This window comes from Ornithodoros turicata, chromosome 6 (genome assembly GCF_037126465.1).
Source record: "Ornithodoros turicata isolate Travis chromosome 6, ASM3712646v1, whole genome shotgun sequence".
Taxonomy (NCBI): domain Eukaryota; kingdom Metazoa; phylum Arthropoda; class Arachnida; order Ixodida; family Argasidae; genus Ornithodoros; species Ornithodoros turicata.
Genome location: NC_088206.1, coordinates 62,229,898 through 62,252,414, shown reverse-complemented (window position 1 = coordinate 62,252,414; position 22,517 = coordinate 62,229,898). Strand labels below are relative to the sequence as shown.

The window sequence follows — 22,517 nt, the reverse complement described above, 5'->3', positions numbered from 1 at the left end:
CTCTCAAACTCGAGCACTATAAACATTAGGTAACTGCACTCACAGTATTGTATTTCAGCCGCGTAGTTCTAAAGTTTGTTTTTGTCTACTTTCTCCCCGAAGGTGGCTTTGCCACAATATAACTCTTTTGGCAGCGAAGCCAGCTTGCCGGGAGGAAGCGATGCTTCCAAATTGAGCACGAAGGGATTATGAAAGCGAGCTGGTGTAAACTTCGTGTGGGCAACATATCTGCGAGTTTGGCGTGAAACACGGGCACGAACAAACAAATATACAACGCAGGACCTCCTGTCTTGTACGTTTGTTACCCTAAACTCAGGGGCATATGTCGCCCACGTCAAGCTTCCAAACTGTTTGTCTGCTTTCAGACTTTACTGCTCGCCTCGCGAAACTGGAAGTCGCTCGTCTTACATATTTTGCGCTGATTGCGTGCACTGCCGTGTACAATACGTTCGAGCGCCGCAGGAGGTCAGACTGGGAAACCAGAGCGGTATCGACATCAACGCGCTTGTATCTGCCAAATGTCGTCATGTCTTCTGCGTGCAACCGTGACGAAACTTTACCCACACTTGGGTGAAATAGACGCAGAAATGTCCTTTTTATCGCGTGCACGTTGAAATATTCGTGATTTTAGACGGAGAAAACAAGGTTTCGAGCGAGATTCGTAGGTTTTTAAACCTAAATGAGGAATGCTTCACCGCTGAGGCTTATCTACTTTATCCACTTGCTAGAGCAAGTCTGGCTGGCTTATGGCGGTAAGTTGCTGTCGTCTGTTGCATGCATGCTAGGAGCAGAGGCGCTTAGACGCAATTAGGCTTTGCGCAACTTTCACGATGACATCTTTGATATACCTTGTCGAACTCGCCGATTGCGATTATTTCGTTTGTGAAATTGTTCTCACCGAAACTCTTGTGAGACAGGGCCGACAGGGTCGTTCGAAATATCAAAGGTCAGACGTATACTTTGCAAGCCAAACGTGAGGCAAAGTATTTTGGCGGGAAATACTCCATCGCGTATCTAGCGTTGTTGTTTTGTTTGTTTTTATCTCGATGGAGCTCGGTTGTGTAGCGTCTCTAATATCGTTTTAATGAAACTCTTTTTAATTACAGTTTTTATTGAGATATGCAGAGATTTATTAAGACAACTATCTGTAGTAGTTGAAAACTCCTGCTGTGTTTAGCTTTCGTAATACACAAACATCAGCACGAAAGTGCAAATCTTTGTGCACGTGTAAGCCGCGAATGCAAATTTTAAGTTTATTCGCCGTTTTGATGCCCGGATGAAAATCTATATTCGCAAATGTCGAACAATCTCTGACGTTTCCAAGTCATTTTGTTCTCAGTTTTCAGTACAAAGTTGCGCGTAGCTCCTCGTCGAATAACTCTAATCTCAGAGTGGATCGAATTAAAGCTCCAGACCATGCCCTTCACATGCAGGGATCAGCAATAAATATTGAGTGGTTAACTCGGTACGTAAAGTAATTTCTGTCCTATTTTCTAAAAGTGTTAAGAGCTTTCTCCTCGCGGTACAAAAGACGCCGTTGCCTTGACAGTAGTACAAAAGGAACGGAGTTCATCGGTTGCAATTTGCGCTTTCCATTCTGTTCTTGTTCTCAAGAGGCGTGACACAGCAGTGCGGCCTCCCATTGGCTTCCGCAGGTGATTAGACGTGATGATTGGATACACTATGGGCGCCACCACCACCGGATCTGGACGAGGAGAGATTAGGGAAAGCGCAAATTGCGGTTTCCTTCGCGCTTACATCACGATCGACGTAACCGATGAATTCGACCCGTTCCTTTTGTATTGCTGTGAAGGTAACGGCACCTTTCATTCCGTTATACCGCCTCTGATATTGGCCCACATTTGTTGTTGCTTTAGTTTCGGTTACTACCATTGTTGTTACGCCTCTGTGTTACCTCTGTTACTGTTGGTACCTCTGTTTCGGTTGAATGGTACCGCCCTCCCCCTTGTTTTCCTTATCTCTTTTATTTTAATTCTTTTTAAGCTTTCAGACCGTGACGAGATTATACCTCTGCGTATATAATATGAACTCTGTTTTGAGGGCTTTAGGAACCCGTGCACACAAGCGAATACTTTTTTTCTTAAAAAAAAATATATATATATACATACATCTTTGTACAGCGAATATGAACATGGTTCCCACGAATGTTACTCATGCTTGGAACTTGCAATTCACCATAAGCACATAAGAACTGTGCTGCTTGTATTTACTATAGTATATTATTTACTTGTATGCACCAGTTTGATATAGTTCATTTTAATTTAACTTCCTCCGTTAATTTTAGTTCGCTTCATTCAGCTTTATTTCGTAAATTTTACCTACGTGATACGGCAGTAAGGGATTACAATAAATCCGGTCCTGCGCAGTACCCGAATTATTACAGTTATTTTCGCTTCCGTTTCTGTTTCAGGTATTCGGAATGTTCGTTACCCGTTTCTTGTTTCTGTTAGTTACCTGCTATATTTCCGGTATAGCACGGTTTTTTGTTTGTTTGTTTGTTTTTTTCGTTTCTGTTACCTTTTTCTACTTTAAAGGCTCTAACGCAGTGAAGATTATATATAAAGTGTTTCTTTTTCGTTCCTTTCGTAGGAGGAATCAGTTCCTACTGTACAAAAGACGCCGACTGTGATAACCTGGAATTTGTCTTCTGCAAGGACGGCGTCTGCTCCTGTCAGGCTGGATACGTATCCAGGAACGCACAGGAGTGTACGAAGAGTAAAGGTAATTGGTCGTCAATCAAGCAATCAATCAATCAATCAAAAGATATCTATTAAGCGTACGGAGATAACTCTCGTTCTCCAACATATCTAGCATCGAACTAGATTGTAAAGCTTGCTTCACTGCGATATTAGTATTGTTGCGGAGAAGTTACCTTAGCGTCTCGTTCCATCAAGTCCCCACCGGCACCCCAAGGATTCGTGCAAGAATTTTTATTGAAATTAATCAATTGATTGATTTCCATCTTAGGGGGTGTTGGGACAGTGTATGAGGGAGGGGGAGACACACACCTGTACCTGCTGGAAGATCTTTTGGGAATTTTAGGGGTGCGCGTGTATTGGGGGTGGGGGGAGGGGTTCCTGGAATTCAAAGCCTCTTGTATGTTTTCGGGCAGAGATTTATTCCGAGCGCCCTACACCCCTCCCAAATGTGTGGAGACACCCCCTTCTTTTCCTTCCTGTGCACCTCCTACAGGGGAGCCTTTGCTATTTCAACTTTAGGCGCATGTCGGCATAAAGCTGTTACGACGTAACTGTAATGATGGATTCCCCCCCCCCCCCCTGCTTGAGGTTTCAGGGTTTCGAGGTATTTATTGATTGAATCGGAAAGCCATACATATATGTCATCCCAAGAAGCACAACATCTTGGCCTGAAATCGGTCCAATCTTGGTCCAGTAATAGGCCGACATTGCCAATATTGGTCCAATATTGGGTTAAGGTGCTGTGCTGCTTGGGATTTCATGGAGAGGACTCGTAGGAACCGTCCCATTGAGATGCTGCATAAACCACTGTTTTCAGGTATACAATATCAGAGTTTTTTTCCTTGCATTTCTGGATGTCTAACGTAGTATTTATCCACAATGTTTCAGTGTCAGAGTTGGCCGAGGAGGAGAGGGAATGCTTCACCGACCACCAGTGTTACCGTGGTTACTGTTGGGATGGGGAATGTCACTGTAAAGATGGCTTCTCCAAGGAGAAAAGTCCCTACGGCGGCTGGAACTGCGTCCACCGTGAGTATCTCTGAGAAGAAGTCTCTCGACCCCTACAGGATTAGTACTTTTTCTTTCGTTTCTAAATTTTCTGGCCAATTAAAATTCACTCGGTTCCCCAATCGCCCATTTCCGTGTGCTTCCCGCATTCAACACTGACGTTTCGGTGATTTCTGTGTCCTTACTGAGTATCCATTTTCAATGCAGGAACCTCGTCCTTTGGGTTCGGAATTCTGGCTGTGATTCCGGTTACCGTTGTCGTCATATGCCTACTCGCCTGTTGTGTGTAAGTAACAAATCGGCCCTTCGTAAATGTTCCATTTTTCTACACATTGTACACTTTTCCTGTCCCCAAGTGCAACCTCTGTGAGCTGCTATTGCATTGAATCAACATGTGTCTGTCAATTTCAAAAATAGTTACCTTCTGGAATTGGACGAAGTTGACAGTCCTTTCAGCTTTGATGTATTCTGTAGTAGCTCTGATGGAATAAGGTTGACCAGCTCCCATGGAATAGTGGTTAGGATGACCGCTTCCCACGCCGAAACTGAGAGGTGATGTGGGTTCGAATCCATAGGGGTTTTCCATAGGGTTTTCCGGCAGACGACTGTCGGCACAGTTCCCCCTGAAGTTGGCCCAGGTTGCATACTAACCCCCCACCCCAGTCCTTCCTGCTGCCCTCTCTCCATCTATCCACGTCTGTATGCTGCTCGTAGCCACAGTTGCTTCGCGCCGCTAACGCGGAACTAAAAAAAGCATTAGTGCCCCTTTCATCAAAGTTTATTTACAAGTATGAAAAACAAAAATCGCAATATGTAACCCATCCCTGTCCCGTCCCCCATTTTGCCTTCTTCTTCATGTCCTTGCCTCTGTGCCTTTTGTGTCATTGCAGACAACTTGCCCTCCGAAAACAGCAACATTCGGGCTCCAATGCTGAAAACCTCCAAGAGCTTGCTACAGGTAATAGCGATGCTGGTGCTGCAGCTTCTGGTGTGAGTAATATCTACAGACAAAGGACATACTGTAAGTACGAGGCCGCCGGGGGACGCCCGTTGCATCGCTTAATTTTTTGTGTCCTTCCGCTATATAGTCCCTCACTACGTGGAAGCTGCAAAAGCGCACACGTCACAGAGCACTCCTTCCCCTTGTGTCACCCGCTCGGCTGTGGCTACCAAGTCGCACGAAGGAAAGGTACCGTCAGTGTTCTCGTTGCTAAGCTTTTATTGTCTGTTCTTCCTTTATCATTCGCTTTCAAGGTGCTAAAAAAGAAGATTAATGACTCGTATTTGTGGGCGGATCCACTATTCCTTTGGGGGGGTTCTGGCACGCGGTTTATCCAGAATCGCGACCACGGGGGGAGGGGGTATTGCAAAAAGTTTGGGTGTGGGGGTCATTTTTGCAGTTATGTGTAACAGCTTTATATATCATTTCCAACGTGTGTCTAAAAGCTGAAATAACAAAGGTGCTCCTGTAGGGGATGTGCTGGGGACGTGTAGGGGACGTGGGAAACAAAGGGGTGCTACCACACATTTCTGGGGATTAAGTGGTGGTGGTGACGATGGGGGGGGGCGTCCCACTAAGTCACTGTGTGTGATCTAGGACAGCATGCTACTCATACGCTGCCTAACACCAATTGAAGTAGTCGGTGATGACAGAATTGAGAAGGGGGAAGGGGGGAGCAATCCACACCATCACCCCCACCTAGATCTGTCCCTGCCCGTAATGTTTTCTCGTCTGTCCAGCAAATATGAGCAGATGAAAACAAATTTTTCATTAGATAGGCAGGTCTCAGATAAAGAAGGCAGGCTGTACTTTGGCCATTTTATTCTGTGCCCTGTTTTGATGGATGCTATCTTTCATGTTGCTTTATCTTTTTTCAGGAGAAATCATCAAATCACAATGAGACGACTGCTTCCAACAACCCCCATGTGTAACATGTCCTCCAAAATATTACACACTCATTTCCTCATTTGCACACATTGTCATGTGCAGTGTAAAAAAATTGCAACTACCAAAACACAATCACACACGTAACCTTCTGTGCACGATTCTCATTTGACGAGCCTGAACATTTCCAGCTCTTCCACTAGGTGTACAATTACGTTGATATGTTATTGTACGTAGCGTGAAAAACCTGTTGAAAATTCATCTATTCACAAATCATCTATGAAACACTGTGGCAAGTTTCACTTCCGTTCCATTGATGAAGCCCAAAACACACACAAAAAAGGCAAAAATACTCTGTGAATGTAACACAACCACCGTCTTACTGTATATTAAGGGATATGACATCAAGTTCAAAGCCAGCCGACACATAAGCCATGACGCCACGAGCTATGACTACAGATTTTTATATGTGCCATATCTCGCACCGAGGTATTTTTAGTACATGACACACATGACATGAAAAAGAAATGAACATGACAGGACATGACACGCAGAAGTACACAACGGGCAGGCACGTACAAGCTCTACGCGCGTGTGACAGCCAAACACAAAAAACAAAAAGACACAGGTGACAGGCATGCATGTGCCACAAACCTCTACCAAATGCAGCTGCAACAAAATCTTGATGTCATACTCCTTTTGCGCCATTGGTCCTGCCAAACTGTGCATACCGCGTCTCGTCTCGGACATTCCTCGAGAAAGCCCAAGAAATACTCAGTGTCTCTTTGTCTCAATACCTCCACCATCTGGAAACAGCCAGTCACCATAATTGTTGTGCCATTCTGCCAACTTCGCAATGTCCTCAAGGAGGTCCAAGACTATAGCCATGAACACTAAACATGAGAAATTATACATTACAATCCCAACACTACATATGTATATGGAATTATGGTGCAATTTCCTAGACACCCAATGTGACCAGTGATTAGAATTCTCTTCCTGTACACATCTTGACATATATGTACCGGTAAACAACTATATAGGAGTCCAACATTTGTTTCGTAGTTATATGTCGTCTGTGGTGATGTCCTTGTGGTTGACGTATGCGAATCGATGTTGCATTTCAGTGAATTTTTGGAAAGGTCGGTGCCCATTTACCCGATCATTAAAATGTGGAGCTTCCTTACCCACGTTGGCATAGAAAAACGCCGTGTACAACTGACAATGCTGAGATGTATGTGTTGTTCTAACACTTACAATATAATACAAGGGCCTATCAAAACATATCCAGAATGGATGTATATTTAAAAAGGTGAAATGAGTTTGAAACTTGGTCACGATCGAGGTACTGCCCTTCGGAAACCGCACACTTAGCCCAGTGCTGTTTCCACTGTCCAAAACATTAGTGGAAGTCTTCTTTGGAAACAGCAAAGAGCTGTCTCGTCACATTCGTTTGAATCTCCCGAATATCCTGAAATCTATCTGTCTTTCGAATGCATTTTGATTTTTCACAATTTTTAAGCCACCCAAGTCAGAATCCTGCTGAGGGAAAAAGCTTTCAGGACATTTGGGAAATTCGAATGAATGTGACGAGGCAGCTATTTACCGGTTCCAAGGAAGCGTTGGACTAAGTGTGTGGCTTCCGAAGAGGGCTATGTCGATGGTGACAACATTTCAAACTTGTAAGTATTTTACCTTTTTAAATATAAACCCATACTGAATACTTCTTGATCAGTCCTCATATTGTGTAATGTAACATTGTATTATTATTATGATATCACAATATAATATCACACTGTGTACGACGTACACAATATTTATTGATACCAATAATGCTATTAATCTTACGATAACTAGCCTCTTTAAGTATTTTTGTATACTTCCGAGTTCCCTTTGCAAGAGCCAGAGATTGGAAGGAGGCTCCACCTTTGAACGAATAAGCGAACACGTAGCGATTTTTTCGATTTTTGTGTCTCTCTAACAGCCTTATAGATGTGTGCCTGATGTAAAGAGAAAAGCATTCTTCCCAACAGCTACCAGTATGTGCAGGCAGAGCCAATATATTCCATTACATACTTTGAATGTAAACTTGTTATTGTTAATGTACTCATTGAGAAATTATATGAGATCCATAGCCGTCTCAACAACTTTCCTATATTTTCGTGGTTCTCGAGAATTCAGGTATAACCGCAGGTGCTCGAGCAAGCTTGTGGGGTTTAGGTCACTGGTATTATTCTGGTGGTGGCCCACATTTTTTATGGCCCAAAACAACGTGCCACAAATTCCCCCTTTCTTCCCCGTGCGGATATCTGGCATTGTGCTATATCTTTGTTGTCTGTATCTTCCATCTGTCTAGAGCTTTCGTATGCATTGTTTACCGAGCATTAAATGTTGGATATTTGGTTGTGCTCTTAAAGTGGAACTCTGCTCATAGTATCGGCAATCCTTGCCCCTAGGACGCTTGCAAATGCACAGCACGTGCACCATACCTGTGGCAAGACACACAGAGAGGACTAGCCCAGGGAAGAGGCAATTATGAAAAATGTAAAGTCCATTTAAAGGTTTTTCTGCAGCTTTAAAGCTGTTCTTGCCAAATGTTTTATCGTACAAAATGCACCAAATTCTTTGCAGGTCACACACGCCCACACACAAAAAAAAGAATTGCAGAGTTCCCCTTTAAGTCATGTACGCCCCTATGTGCTACCACTACGCAATAGTTCTTTCTTTAACATTGGTGCTTAACAAGAACAGTGTGACAAGTCTCATGTAGCAACTTATGGTACTCATTACTCAAATTATTTCACGGTGGCGGTACTGATAACTGGTTGCAGATTTTTCGTGACAACGTGCGAAAATCCTTGTGCTCTTTATGCTGTGATTCTTGCTTCTTTTTTTTTTCAGCACGTTTAAGAAACATTGCAGTATTGTAGAAATATGTGTATACATGTGTACCTATGTGTGGTAAAGCCTAGCCAAATAGAGACTGCATTTCCGAACTCATCGTGTTGTGCCGAAGCCAAAGCGGCTGTACATAGCCATTTTTAGCGCACCGAGAATTGGATGTAAATTCTGCCGTGGGCCTAAATGAAACTGGATGTCCAGTATTCCGATATGTCCAGCGAGAGTTTTTAAATATTACCTCATCTTGATATGGCCTCATTACTAATGTGTACCGTGTTTGTGCATCTTTACAAAGAGTCGTAGTTAAAACGTCAGGGCCTGAGTGACATATTTTTAGACGTCTCCTTTGCAGCGTTCCAGTGAACTTTTCATATAATTGTGTTCTTGTTATTGTAACCTTCTTTTGTGCCATGTAAATGCACCTAGCGCATTGTCCATGTGCAGTCAGTTTTTACATGTAGCATCCTTCCACCTGATCTATGCATTTTGCTCTTTCACATGCAGTACATGTGTGCATGCTCATACAGTTTACAGTTTTGCTCCCTCCAAAATCAAACTGTTGCTGTTTACAAGAACCTGAAATAAATAGAATGTTCTGCTGTTTATTCTAGTGCTGCTATGAATAGTACAGAGCCAATACGTACTAGCTGGAGTATTGCATTTTATTTCTGTGTCAGATCCTCTATGAAAAGGTGGATATATTCCTAGAGGCAACAGCACAATTTGTCAAATAACACTGCGTTTCTGCTTCGACAGATTGAGTAAATTCTCTGCTTACTCTTACAACTGCTTACAAGTTCATGCACCTCTTGCTTCCTTGCCTAGGTCTACGTGTACCTGAATCTGAACAAAAATTTGTGACAAAGATGCATGTAAGATGGCCCTGCTTTAGGAAATTCCTGATTTTTCCTTTGACAAATCTGACTTTCATTTGACTTGGATATGTCCGAGCTGGAGTTCTATAACTTCCTACACCTTTCATAAGGTGATCGCATAGAGCACATACGATCATAATGGGTATTTCTCAGAATTAGATTGGGGATGAATGCAGAAATGAACTCAGCACAAAGACATGCTTTACTCTATATCAGGGCCTCGCCCTGTACTCAGCCGATACAAGGTGAAACAGTGGGTGACAAAAGTGGGATACGTCTTTCTACCTATAGGTGGGGTGCATTTGCGTAAGCCGGACCACCAGAAAGAGTGAAAAGAAGCACGCGTATAGGCAGGGTGCGCCGGTTCACCAGGAAGAGGGAAAAAGCACGGGTAAAGCTATGGTGTGACGTCATATGCACGCCACCTATATGTAAGCGTGTCCGAGCCTGTTCCAGATTATCAGTGGAAGCAGCGGTATTTTGATTGTTCAGTATGTGTGGAACTTTGAAAGCTGCAGCACAGACAAAATGGCGTAAATGCAGGCTAGCTGGAGGATGAACTCCATAAAGTAAAAGTTCTGAGCACAGCCCTACAGCAAAGCAGACACTTTGTATGCTCCCAAAAAGTTCCCAATGATCTAATCTGTTATGGAGAATGCTGCCCAGATTTGGTGTCACTAAGCCACTGCCATTGAGTAAGCCGAAGGCAGTGATGCAAAATAGGAAGTAACTTTAGCCTGCAGTAACCTAGCACGCGAGTTTACTGCAGGGAAATTAAGCGGAGTTAGATAGTGCTAATTATATTCCCACATGTAGTTAACTACCACTAGTTTAACTACATGTGGTTAACTATTTCCCATCCCTGCTAGACCCCAGTTACTACCGCAACTTATTCCTTTCAACACTTCTTGTAAAGTACTGTGTGGTGTCCCTGGTGTCCCCATACAGTTCTCTGTTATACAGTGCTGCGTCCGAGTGCTAAGGAGCTGAAGTCACACCATGACCCAGAATGATGTATACGCTAAGTGATTGCTACGAATCATTGTAATACATGTCAAATCTGTTCAAACGGGTTCACTATTTCTGCTTTCGCAACCGTTCTCTTTCTTTCAAGGCTTGCTTTACAGAATTTTCAAGGCCTCCGATGACGTATTGTCGTGTTGCCACTGATGTTGCTTGCGGCTTGCGGAGCGGAAAGCGAATTAAGCAGATGCACAGATGCGTACTGCATTTTTGACTGATATTCGTGTAGACACTTATAAATACTAGTTTTTACGTATTTATAAATTATAACTTTTATAATTTCGATACATAAATTGCCCATTCTGTGATATTTTGTCTTAGCGGATACGAAATCCGCTCACGCGTCATGCTGACTTCCTCTCGGATCTCTGTTCCAAAACATATTTTCGAATCCACCCAGCGTAACAGGCCTCTTGGCAGTTAGTATACGGTACTATGATAGTGGAACGAAGTTTATAACACTTAAATGTCAAGATTTTGTTTCCTTGTGATATATTGCTGCGCCATTCTTCATGTACTCATAGTATCGGCCACAGGTAAGTCACGAAGTGACCCTCTGTCGCTAGGGGTAACCCTGTCTATTTCTGTGCATGCTGAAATATACTGTTCCTACAGGAAACGAACTTTCGTTTTGGACGTGAGTGATGTATTTGGAATCAATGTTTACGATTGTGCGCATCAGTCACTGATCACTAATCGTGGCTTTCCGAGGCAGACTGTCCAGTCAGTATACATACTACAAGCACAAAGAATGGATCGTTAAATTAAGTTAATGATTTTTCAGTCGTAAACTTGATTGCCTTTGGTAAAATAGCTCGTTCGCTTTGTGTGTCGTTATATGTGCGTACGCTTAACGCAGAAGCTGTCATCACCTGCACTCTCAAGACTTGTATTGTGCACTCATATTCAGCTAGCTTTTATACCTACTTCCGTGAGCGATTGCTGCTAGCATTTTTGGATTCGTCTGCAAATAATGTAATAGTGAACTGCAACGTACACTGTTGCCTGATCACATCCTTTGTGTGTCATTGCTAGTAAGGTGTACCTATTCGCTGATGAGATACATGTTTCCCCTCGATGCCTCGTGTATCATTCGCAGATGTAGGATAGGTTAACAAAAGCCGTGACAAAGCGCAGTGAGTGACAAGCGGATGCGTCACATCTACCCATCGTTTCCTACGACTGAGCTAGAGCTCCTGCTAAACACATGCTACACATACATGCAAATGTTGAGCATTTTATCAGACAATTGTGGCAACAAACAACTGTAGCATTAAGACTATGTAGCTATGTAAGTTGAGCTGGAAGAAATCTATTCTGCACTATCGTTGTGCATGTTTTTTGTCTGGCCAGTTATTGTGAGTCTGCAGAACAAAATATGTTGAAGAGAATGTTGAGGTATCTGAGCATATTAAGCACATAATAAAAAGTGACGTCGCTCACCACGCTTTGGTGAGCCAGCAAACTGTCAGTATCCCACATGTTTAGAAGCACAGAAGCATTGACCTAGATAATATATTTGTGTCACTGTTTGCCAACACGTGTGCTCTCAACCTTGTCCATCAACACTTGGTGGGTGAGCCTCAGCCAGTTTTTTTTTGGCTGTGTCTAGAGGTCCGTCAGACGAACCAGATTCTTTATACAGCGGGGTCCGTTGGATGGTTCGTGGTATGAGTAACTAGACTTTGTTTCCTAACCTAACCAACCTAACCTGGAGTTGCACGAAGCTAACTTGCACTAACCTGACTAGAATAAACTAACCTAACACTAACCTAACCTAAAATAACTTGATCTAACACGACATAATGTTGAAAGCGGAGTGCCCCGACAGACTCCGATGTATAAACAATCGGGTCCGTCCGACCGACGAACCCCATTCTTTATGCAGCGGGGTCCGTCGGACCGTCCGTGGCATGAGGAAGTAGACTGTTTCCTAAACTAAACTAACCTAACCTAGAGCTTCACGAAGCTAACTTGCACTAACCTGACTAGAATAAACTAACCTAACCTAACTAACTAGATCTATCACGACATAATGTTGAGCCGACGGACTCAGATGTATAAACATCCGTGTCCGTCCAACGGACCTCTAGACACTTCCTTTATTTTTTACAACAAGGTACATAGTGTGTTGGTTAGGAGTGCACATGATGAGAAGAAACACCATGTCATTCTCATGTTTCCTCGCATTCCCATTGTGTTCGATTTTTTGTTGATATTGAAAATGAAGCAAAAGGTAACTTGCGACAAGGTCATATTGCCATGTTAGCCAGAAAATGGCAGGCTACATCAGATAGGGAATATTAATAAACGCGTGAGCACTGGCACACTGAAAAGAGGACATGCATTCAGAACCTTAGGAAGCTGGAAAATGATTAAATGATGAGTATGTCGTCTCAAACTGGACCAAACGATGGAACTGAAACACATATTTCCTTGAGACTTCAAAAATCATAGAGGAAACAACAAATCGTCTGTCACGGGGCTGAATGTAGCAGAAAGTTGTTTAAAGGAGACTCAGAGCAGTAGACCCGTCGCCTTGGTCCCGCGGTGTAACAGACGATCATGAGCTGCCAATGAATGTTTGCCTTGCTCCTGTGCTGTAGCAGACGATCCTCAGCAGCCAATGAAAGTCCTCGGATTGTCTGATGTCACAACGCGCCAGAAGGAGCAGGGAGAGTTGGCCGCAGCAACGCACTGTCTTGTAATGCTATCTTTTGCTCAGGAAATGCGCTGTTCTAAAAGGAAGTATTTTATGTGTCAGTTCCTGAGGAGTAGTATGTTCGCGCGGTAAAAAAACGTGTCTTCGAGGTGCCGTCCGTGCTATAGATCCTATTCATAATGTTTTTCCTGCACATATTTTCCGAATTAGGTAATGCAGGAAGTGCATGCCAGGATGACGACGACTGTCGGAAAGAAGCCCACTACGTCTGCCTCAGTGGCGTGTGCACCTGTAAGCCAGGCTACTTTCAAGAGCTAGTCAACACCACATCGAAATGCGTCTTTGGTATGTTGAACCTGCTCTTTACTCTGCCCGACTGTTACTGTTATCAATGTTGACACTATAGACTGGGCATGCCTTATATTATCTTATCTATCACAAAATCTCTGAACAGTGCTTGCGTAGCGTAGTTAAAAGCCTTTAAGTTAGATTGCAAAATATCTGCAATGAGACACATTGGAATTAGTTTGCACAGCACCTGTCAGGAGCATCATAGATTGAGAAGTCACCCGTCAAAAAGAACTCGTAGTTACAAGTTAAGTTACTGTGTGAAAAATGTAACTAAGTTAATAACAAAGTTCTTCAGCCTGAAATGTAACTTGCAGTTACTGAGTTACTTAAGAAAAAGAACGAGTTACTTCCAAGTTACTTCGGACACAAAATAGCATTGTGCAGGTGCAGCGCGCGTGAGCAGTTGAATGAGACCTTGAGTTGCCTGCGGAGGAGTGCAACACCCTTAGATCGTTTTCGTTTATGTCCAGCAATAGACCTCTCCCTGTTTGTAAACAAATGACGTCATAGTGTTCGACAGCGCCACAAATTTGGTAGAATTCAACTACTCTCGAAGCTAGAGGTGAACAAGGTCGAGCCCGAAAGCCACGGTCTTGAGGGGATTACAATATGGTCCCCTAAAGGGACGCGACCCTCGCTCCTGCTTTTCTTTCAATGGGAGGCAGTGAACAAGTGCCCATTCGTGGAACCCAGCCCCCTCCTCCCGGTTTCAGTCTGTCTACCAATGTCATGATGACATTTCTCTGGTAGAGGTCTATTCGAACGCTTTGCATCTTACTCCCTGTGGGCGCACAATGGTTCAGCTTCATTTCAATGGTCGCGGTTCTTACTTCCTGAATAAAACACTGTCATTGATTGAATATCACGTTTTATAGCAAAAAATGCCATGAAGGAACCGGAGAGAAAGCAAGAAAATATGTGGATGTGAGTGAAAAGTGAGTTAAAAGTAACTTGGAACTTAACTTCAGTTACTTTGGCAAAGTTACCAGAAAAAGGAACGAGTTCCTCTGAAAGTTACCACGGCGCAAAAGTACCGAGTTAAGTTACAAGTTACTAAAAAAAGCAACTTAGTTACAGTAACGAGTTACCTCGAACTCTGAGGAGCATTGCTGTAGCAGCATTAAATTGGTGAGGTAATCTTACTGTGAAAATAAAGTTCGGATAAATTTAAAAAATAGGGAAGCTTAGCTATGGCACACATGGGCAGTTTCTGGAAAAATGGCTTTCTCTTTTGTTTTTCTATGTTCAGTGCAATACCGAAATGATTTCTGTGGTTGACCCTGAGCTTATAAGCAGACCGTGAATTTGGGTATGCCCGACTTCCAACACGGGATATCTGCATGTTTTGAGGCAATATGAATGTCATAGTACCAGTTTTAAAGTGCACAAAATTGCATATTTCACGGGTTGGTGCATGTTTGGATTTAAGTTGTATGTTTTTGCATGAATCCATACTTAGACTTCCAAGACGTGCAGAAAGTTTAACAAAAATCTTCCCTGTTAGCAGGGCAGTGCATCTGAGGCTCAGTGTATTGCAACGAGCTGTATACGGAAAGAGGACAGCGATGGCAGAGGGAGACAGGTCCTGGGTCAGCTTCAATGTATTGTCACGTATTTCCATGGAGGTGACCGTAGGAAACATGATGTACCCGATCATGAAATCTGTTGGGTGATTTGGGAGACTAGGCACCACAGCGAGGTCAGAGGACTGACCCAGAGCTCAGGAAGGCATGCGCATGATGGGTACATCCAGATACAAATGTAAATGAGGCACACGTGAGGCAAACATTCCAACAGGCTGTTATTGACGAATCTTACAGGATGGGTGGATGGTATGGTTGTCCTCTGCACGGGTTGTGACAATTGTGCTGAGCTCCTGTAACTGTTCTCCGCTTGCACGCTGATCCTACCAGACAAACATCGAAGCTTCAGTCACAAGAGCTTGGAGCACTATAACGCAGTGTATTGAATCCAGAACCTCATGTATGAAGTAACAGTGTGTTACCTTCCACTGCCTAGCCATTTGTTATTTGCGTCAAGGGGATAGTAGTCTGAGGAGATGTCGCAGTCGCACGAAAATAAACGTGTTTTGGGGTTGATGGTGCATTTCATATATATTTGTTATCATTTCATATTTCACTGCACATTTTTACAGGTTTTTTGTATGCATATTTCACTGCACATTTTTACTTTTTTTGTTGCATAATTGCATGTATCTTTCCCAAATTTTTAATGCATATAAAGCCACGGTCTGCTTATAAGGGTTGTTTTCATACGGAAATCACACACGGTGGTGACAAACTAAGCTGCTCTCCAGTGGTGCACAATAATTGGAGAGGCTGTTATTGCAGAACAGCTCATTGCGATGCTAGGTGTGTCAGTGTTGTGCGTCACAATGCCATCTGGGCCTTCGCAACACCATAAATTTGATTGTTTTGAATACAGGATTCATACATTTATCATCATAACTTAGCACTACGATGCCCAGTCACTTGAGAACTTACCGCGATTGAACTGCCTACAGCGCTTTGCAGGCGAGCAATCCTCCAGCTGCGCTGAGTAATCACTGAGCACGGCATTCCGGTACCGGTACACTTTTATAGGTCGCCATGCTGTATAAACGCACTGTAGAGCATTTATTAGTGAATACCTCACTTTTTCATCTTTTTGCATATTGATGGCTTCGTTTTTTGGAAATGTATATATTGTGTATAGAATGAAGGAAATTGCCTCAGGACGAAAGTTGCCGATATTTTGAAAAGAAATTGTTCTTCTTCTCGGCACCGTCCTCACCATTGGCATGGTATTTAAAAGGTTAGGTATGACGTGTTACAGGTTCTTGCGAATTGTCAGTCAACAGCCCGAGGGAAGAAAGGGTCCGTTCACGCTTTTACGGGCGAAGTGAATGGCTGCTTTGTTAGAGGGTGCAGGGGATTACGTGAACGAAGTCATCTTTGCTCCAGACCGGTTACAGATTTGCGAGGTTCACGAACAACGGGAGATGCTCCTTTCTAAAGTTGATTATTGTCACCATTCCACGCGGTTTTCGTAGGAGCTGTTGCTGTCGTCTGCTATGGTAGTTGTACGTCCACTCCTGCACGTTCAAAATTCAAATTCCCATTGTCCAATCATGATACAGATCTCGACGGGCGAGGAGTAGCTCCCCTAGCAGATTGTGCGGACGGGCTCCTCATAGGTGTTGCTGATTATGACCTGGTCGTTATAATCTACTAGGTCGTGGTTGACACACAATTCGTACACACCTTTAACGTGTCATACCTAACCCTTCAAATACCACGCCAACGAAGGACGATGCCCAGAAGGAGAACAGTCTCTGTTCGAAATATCGGCGGCTCTCGTCCTGAAGTAATTCCCTTCGTACATATTGTGTAGGAGTGATGGAAAAGGAACTATGTTCGTCTGGTGTATAAATGCTCGCAGTAAAAATAATTTGCACCCTTCCACAGTGGGCATTCCAGTGGGTGAACGATGCCTCTCCGATGAGTCGTGCATCAACCAAAACCGCACGTTCTGCAGCGGCAAGCATATCTGTGTCTGTCGCCACGGCTTTTACGAGAACAGTGGCATTTGCAAGCGAGGTAACAGCTCTCCTCCTTCCTGGTACCATAAACATGAAGTAAATGCATAATGTAAAAAATCCCGAGACTAGGGAACACGAAGTCTCAAACACAGCTGAAAATTTTACTTCTGTGTCTGTCCCTTCGTGTTCCCTAGTCTCGGGGGTTTTTTACATTATGCATTATCTTCACCAGCTCGCTTGCTTCCTATCCATTTTTTCAATGAAGTAAATGTAGCAACAATGCTTCATGCATGGCCCTTTGACTTTCCTCAAAAATTGAGTGTTTGCAAGAATACGAGGTGGAATCCAGTGGAAGTACCCCTATTTGGATTTTCTACCGTGACGGAAACAGAAGCACATCCTTGCGGACGCGGAGGCACATTTCTTTGCTGGGTTCTACTTCTTCTTAAAATCATTATGTAGACCATGTTTTTTTTTTTTTTATGATGCTTTTTCTTTTTTATTTCTTTCTTTTTATTTTTTATTTTTTTCAACTCCGTCCTTCATCTTATTTGGGCGCAGCACAAAGTTTCAGGAAAAATGCCCTGTCTGTCTTCGCCATAACTAGTCGTGTATTGTGTATTTTGCGTGTTGTTCTTCCAAGAAGCTTAGCAAAAAGTTTTGTTTTGAATGGGCATTAAATGCAACACACCAATGCAAACGCTGTATGCTAAAGCTATAACCGAAGGTGCACCAAACCCGCCTCATCCTTCAACGCATTTCAATCCACGAGAAAATTTATCAGGGAGACTGATCTTTTGCAGCGCCATAGCTTATCCTAAACTCGGAACTTGTCGAAGATGACGATGAGAAAATTTGTTTCTGGCAAATACATTGGGTTCTTTCTGTACATCAGTGGAATGGGGAAAACTTAGTAATACCACAAAGGCAGGTCTCAATTTTGTGGTCCTAATAATTCGCAAGTTCGCTAGGCAGTATGTTTAGGGAATGTTTCGAGGGATGTTGACTTCACGAAGCATGTTCTGTGCGGTTGTACCATGTAGCTCGTCTATATCAAAACACTGGATGGAAATTGTCAGTGTGACACCCACATAGAATTCACCCTTCATTGGTGAGCTTGATATGAACAATCAAGCCTATACATTGTTGAGCTGAGGACCAGGGTCGAATGACAGAATGGTTTTTGAATGAGTGTGGGATTGATGTGGAATAGCTAATGTTGTTAATATGTTAATAGTTATCGAATAGTGTAAATGTTGGCTAAAGTTTGCTAACGTGTACTAAAATAATGCTACGGTAAATTGCGCTCGACTTTGAGAAGCTTGTTCGTTGCAAATTACGATTGTCCTATACTTGCTTGTCATCGTTAACAACATGACTGTTGCCAGATTCGTGAAAATTGCTGCCTTTACAATAGCTGGCTTTGCAGTAACATAAATCACGAGCACGACCACGAATTCTGCACAGGGCGCAAGCTGGGCGATGCGTGCCGTGGAGACGAGCAGTGTGAAGCAACAAACAATGGATCGCACTGCCGTGGATCTGCATGCCGCTGCAAGGAAGGATTTTATCAGGAATCTGTCGGAGGGAACGCTACCTGCTCGCTAGGTTTGAATGCTGCTGTTGTGTTGTGTTTTCGTGTTCATACCGTAGTTTCTTTCATTCCGTAGGGAGTCCCCCCTTGCAGTTGTGCTACACCAACTACGACTGCTTCATTCGAGACCGCCACCTTGTGTGCGACGGACGCTTTTGCCGGTGTAGGCAGGGGTATCACATGGAGCTCACATCGTGGGGGTGGAGGTGTATCGGTGAGTCGTCCACTCTGGCCAAACGTCAGAATTGAGAATTGACACGCGGCTTGTGCCGTCGTTCGCAGACTCGACTGGGCTGCAGCGTCCCTCTCATGGAAGCGTAGTGTCCATGTTCCGCATTTCTCCTGCAGCCATTCTGATAGCCTGCGTTATCTTAGGATACATGTAAGTTGGTTAACATAATGAGTAGCGAAGAGGGCTTAGGATTAACGAAACCACTGTACTGTGGAACTTTATTTACTCTTATGCGTAGTGAGAGTCGAGGTTTTTTCTCTTCGGTTTGTTTCCCACAGGAAGCGCAGGCAAAAGCCTGATGCAGGCCAGGCGGTGGATAGGCACTCTGGGAGCCGATCGCACCATTTCATGAACGCCTTTGTGAGTCGACCGCACCACTTCATGAACCCTTTTCACAGAAGGGCATCACTCAGAGAAGTAGTAACCCAACGTAAGCTGCGGCTAGTCATATTTCCTGAAAGTGCGAATATCTTTGTGCGAGCATGTGTCTGATGTCCACTTGCAGGCTGTCAAGGTGGCAGTGCAGGTGATTCGTTCGACCAGCTGCTCCCACCAAACACGTGTGTCAACCTTCCGCCCGAACCCCCGCCCTACCAAGCAGGCGAGGTAAGTCTTGCCAAGGTTGCGAAAGAAATGACAGCGAAAGCCTGCCACTGGTATTGAACAGCCCAAACTTCAGCTATTTAAAGTAGCACATAAGTCATTTTTAACACCGTTTTCTTTCTATAAAACTGTTAAGTAGGCCAGTAAAATACACCATGAGAAGTAATTGACCCCACAGAGTCATAATTATCGCGGAAATTGATTTTAAAGTATACGCCGCAAAAAGCAACCGTGTGCAACGGTGGTGGAGAGCATTACCAGCTTGTGACCTTGCTCTGACGCTACACAGTCCGCTCACGCCGATTGGTTCAGGGTATCGTCTGCTAGTCAGCTGTTCGGGGCTCTGAAGAATCATTGCCCAAAGGGAAGCTCCCATGGGACAAGGGAATCCTCCATGCCCATGGTCCGAGGGGGCAGGTTTAGCGACTACAAAAGAAGAAAGCCCTCACGCATGAAAATGAAAAGACAGGCGCTAACCTCGACTAACTGCGCAGACATTGTGGCGTCATAGGTCATCCCTCTCCTCCTTGTTACACCCTGGGGGCGAGTCGAGAGTGAACAAGGCGCGGATGTGCTTGTGTACGTCTTTTTTTTTCTTTTTTTCTGGATTTCTGAAAAAAAAAAAAACTGCATGCATCAAAACCTTGTGCTGTTTACCAAATTGATGCATATGCTTTCATCAGACATCTTAAACTGAAAATATTTTGGATGGCCCTCTATGCTCCTTTAATGCTCTGAGCGGTCAAAATGTTGTGAAGCTTGTGCAGAGTTCTTACATTCTATACAGTTTTTCCTGGAAAAACTCTGTTGGTAGTGTCGAGAAACGTGTTGCGAATTGAGGAACACATATCGTAGTGTTTTGTGTGTGCGTGTTCTCACAGTGCGATTGAACTTTCAGGAACCTCCACCCAGTTACGAGGAAGCCATAAGAAGTTCAACTGCCCCTGTTCCTGCTTCGAGGAATGCTCAGCCGAGGCAAGCGTGATTCAACAATGTCGAAGGAAGTGCTTTAACACATCCTCCACGTGCAAGAAGCATGGCTTATCTCGCACATTGTCCGTGTTTCTCATCCGTTGGGATTTGTTTCCACTCCTCTGTAACATCACTTCTCAGAGAAAGAGAGAAACGGCAGTCAAAAAAAAAAAAGAAAATGTGGTCCTCCGGTATGGGAAGTAAATTAGCCAGGTCACGAGCTGGTATCTGTAACAGGATTTGAGATTTGTATCATTTGTTTGTATTATTGATTGATCTCGTTATATTAATTTGTAGGGAAGATTGTCCTGCATATTATGTGGTGCAGAATAGGGTATTGGTAGCTTTAGGTTCGAATGACTGAGCATAACGCAATACGTAGCTGAAATAACACCGATATATGTTAGCTCATCCATTTCTAAAGCAGTTTATTGTGAAGTGCCATAAAATGTGCTGGGTAATAAGCATGTACACTGACAGGAAATATAAGTAAGAAGACTTCTGTATGCACGTAAATACGTTCAACAATTGAGTGTGCTTTTTGTGAGATTCTTAGTTTCTCTGTGATACCTATCTTTTGACAAGATTTGAATTCTGGGTCACGTCGACATGAATGTGTTTGAGTGATAGAAACTCCCTGCTGCACCAATTTGCATATCTGGGGCTTGGGGAGATGTACCTATATGTATATATATAGCTGTGGAATTTTTCATGTACCGGACCCTTTCTAGCTTTAGAACTCTCATAGTCTTGCTAGTTCTTACACGATCTTTTTACGGAAATCATCAAAGCTGTGGTTTTTACGGGCAAAAGCTGTCATACCCCCACCTGCCCATCTAATGCACGTGTATCTGTGCTTTTAAGCAACCAGATGTTTTTTTTTTGTTTTCTGTGTAATAATACCCCGTCTCATGGCAGTGAAGATTGTTTGAACTCTCTTCTTTTTTTTTCTTCTGCGAATGTGATGGCCATGTTGCTTGACCCGGAACGCTCTAAAATTTAGTAGGTTATTCCTCAGGTCGCCTGCGCCTTTCCCTTTTCCTCAAATCCTCAGAATTACTCCCCTCATATTTGGCTTTTCTATTGCTTGATTTCCGTAGAATGACACCCCCAAACACGAAAATACGGAGTGCTTATTTAGTACTTGTTTGTTTAGGAATTTACTGCATTAAAGGAAATATATTGTGTTCAGTTGTAGAAGGCTGGTTTTTGCATGGGGATAATCGCAAAAATACTGCATTAAGGATGCTTGCTGCTAGTACTAAATATAATGTGTGGTTCTTCAAGTGTGGTTTGTGAAAGGAAAAAAAATGTGTATATGTTTGTCTGTTCATGCACTCCTGGGTTCTTGTGCTACCTCATAAACTGTGAACATTGCTGTATTTTAGTGCTTAGTACAAATGTCGTTTATATCAATTTGAGGTGTCTGCAAATTGTAGTGAAGACAGCACGCATTTCTGTTGCGTAACTTGCTCCTTGCGGTACGGAAATTTCTAGCATAAATGCGCTTAATTACTATACAACGTGAATTATTTGTTACAGCACATTCATCTGCTTCAAGGGTGAATCTCTCAATATTTCCTCTTGCAGTGTTTTAATTAAATTCCTGATTGCTCAGAGTCACAAACTGAAATAAAGATTTGTTTGACATCTCCACCCTGTGTAGGAGTGCCTTCTAGTCACTAAATAAATAAAAACTCAAAATATCGAATGTTACATTTTTATAACTACATTATTTTATTGAATATAAAATATATTTTAATTTTTAATTTTATAAATAAATATAAATTAGCATATAATTTTTAAAATTCTTTATATAATTTTATTTTACATATAAAGTAGAACAAGAGAGGTTCTGAGGCTGGAACAACATAGAAAGGACAAACACATACAAAGCCTCAAATTGCCTAAGAAATGAAAGATAAAAGTCACAGAAAAGGTTAGCCAGCTGTAGGACTCGAACCCACATCTAGAAACATCGGTAATTCAGAAGATGTGGGTTCGAGTACTACAGCTGGCTAACCTTTTCTGTGACTTTCATCTTTCATCGTACATATAAAGTAACTCGATATATCCAGGACTCTTCAAGGCTTTAGCTTTACTGCAGTGGTCTTGTGCTTGTGGGGCGGCGCACTTACAGAATTATTAGT

The 22,517-nt window shown here is 43.1% G+C and overlaps 2 protein-coding genes across 2 annotated transcripts; both read left to right on the top strand.

Moving 5' to 3' along the window:
* Positions 1-519: 519 nt before the first annotated feature.
* LOC135396921 (uncharacterized) lies at positions 520-9,113 on the top strand. The gene is made up of 7 exons (XM_064628159.1): positions 520-752; positions 2,611-2,742; positions 3,609-3,749; positions 3,936-4,014; positions 4,619-4,749; positions 4,817-4,917; positions 5,607-9,113. The coding sequence occupies exons 1-7, from the start codon at positions 680-682 to the stop codon at positions 5,658-5,660; spliced, it is 711 nt and encodes a 236-aa protein (XP_064484229.1). The 5' UTR covers positions 520-679; the 3' UTR covers positions 5,661-9,113.
* A 1,648-nt stretch (positions 9,114-10,761) lies between these two features.
* Positions 10,762-22,023, top strand: LOC135396918 (uncharacterized). The gene is made up of 9 exons (XM_064628157.1): positions 10,762-10,948; positions 13,285-13,419; positions 16,893-17,024; positions 18,434-18,574; positions 18,637-18,774; positions 18,843-18,942; positions 19,071-19,222; positions 19,298-19,398; positions 20,294-22,023. The coding sequence occupies exons 1-9, from the start codon at positions 10,879-10,881 to the stop codon at positions 20,378-20,380; spliced, it is 1,056 nt and encodes a 351-aa protein (XP_064484227.1). The 5' UTR covers positions 10,762-10,878; the 3' UTR covers positions 20,381-22,023.
* Positions 22,024-22,517: the final 494 nt, after the last annotated feature.

Bases quoted from the DNA above. Each gene is read 5' to 3' on its own strand.
- LOC135396921 (XM_064628159.1), top strand. From the start codon at position 680: ATGAGGAATGCTTCACCGCTGAGGCTTATCTACTTTATCCACTTGCTA. The intron at 753-2,610 runs GTAAGTTGCTGT...TTCCTTTCGTAG, and splicing joins AGTCTGGCTGGCTTATGGCG to GAGGAATCAGTTCCTACTGT. The intron at 2,743-3,608 runs GTAATTGGTCGT...ACAATGTTTCAG, and splicing joins GGAGTGTACGAAGAGTAAAG to TGTCAGAGTTGGCCGAGGAG.
- LOC135396918 (XM_064628157.1), top strand. From the start codon at position 10,879: ATGTCAAGATTTTGTTTCCTTGTGATATATTGCTGCGCCATTCTTCAT. The intron at 17,025-18,433 runs GTAACAGCTCTC...AATTCTGCACAG, and splicing joins CAGTGGCATTTGCAAGCGAG to GGCGCAAGCTGGGCGATGCG. The intron at 19,399-20,293 runs GTAAGTCTTGCC...TTGAACTTTCAG, and splicing joins CGCCCTACCAAGCAGGCGAG to GAACCTCCACCCAGTTACGA.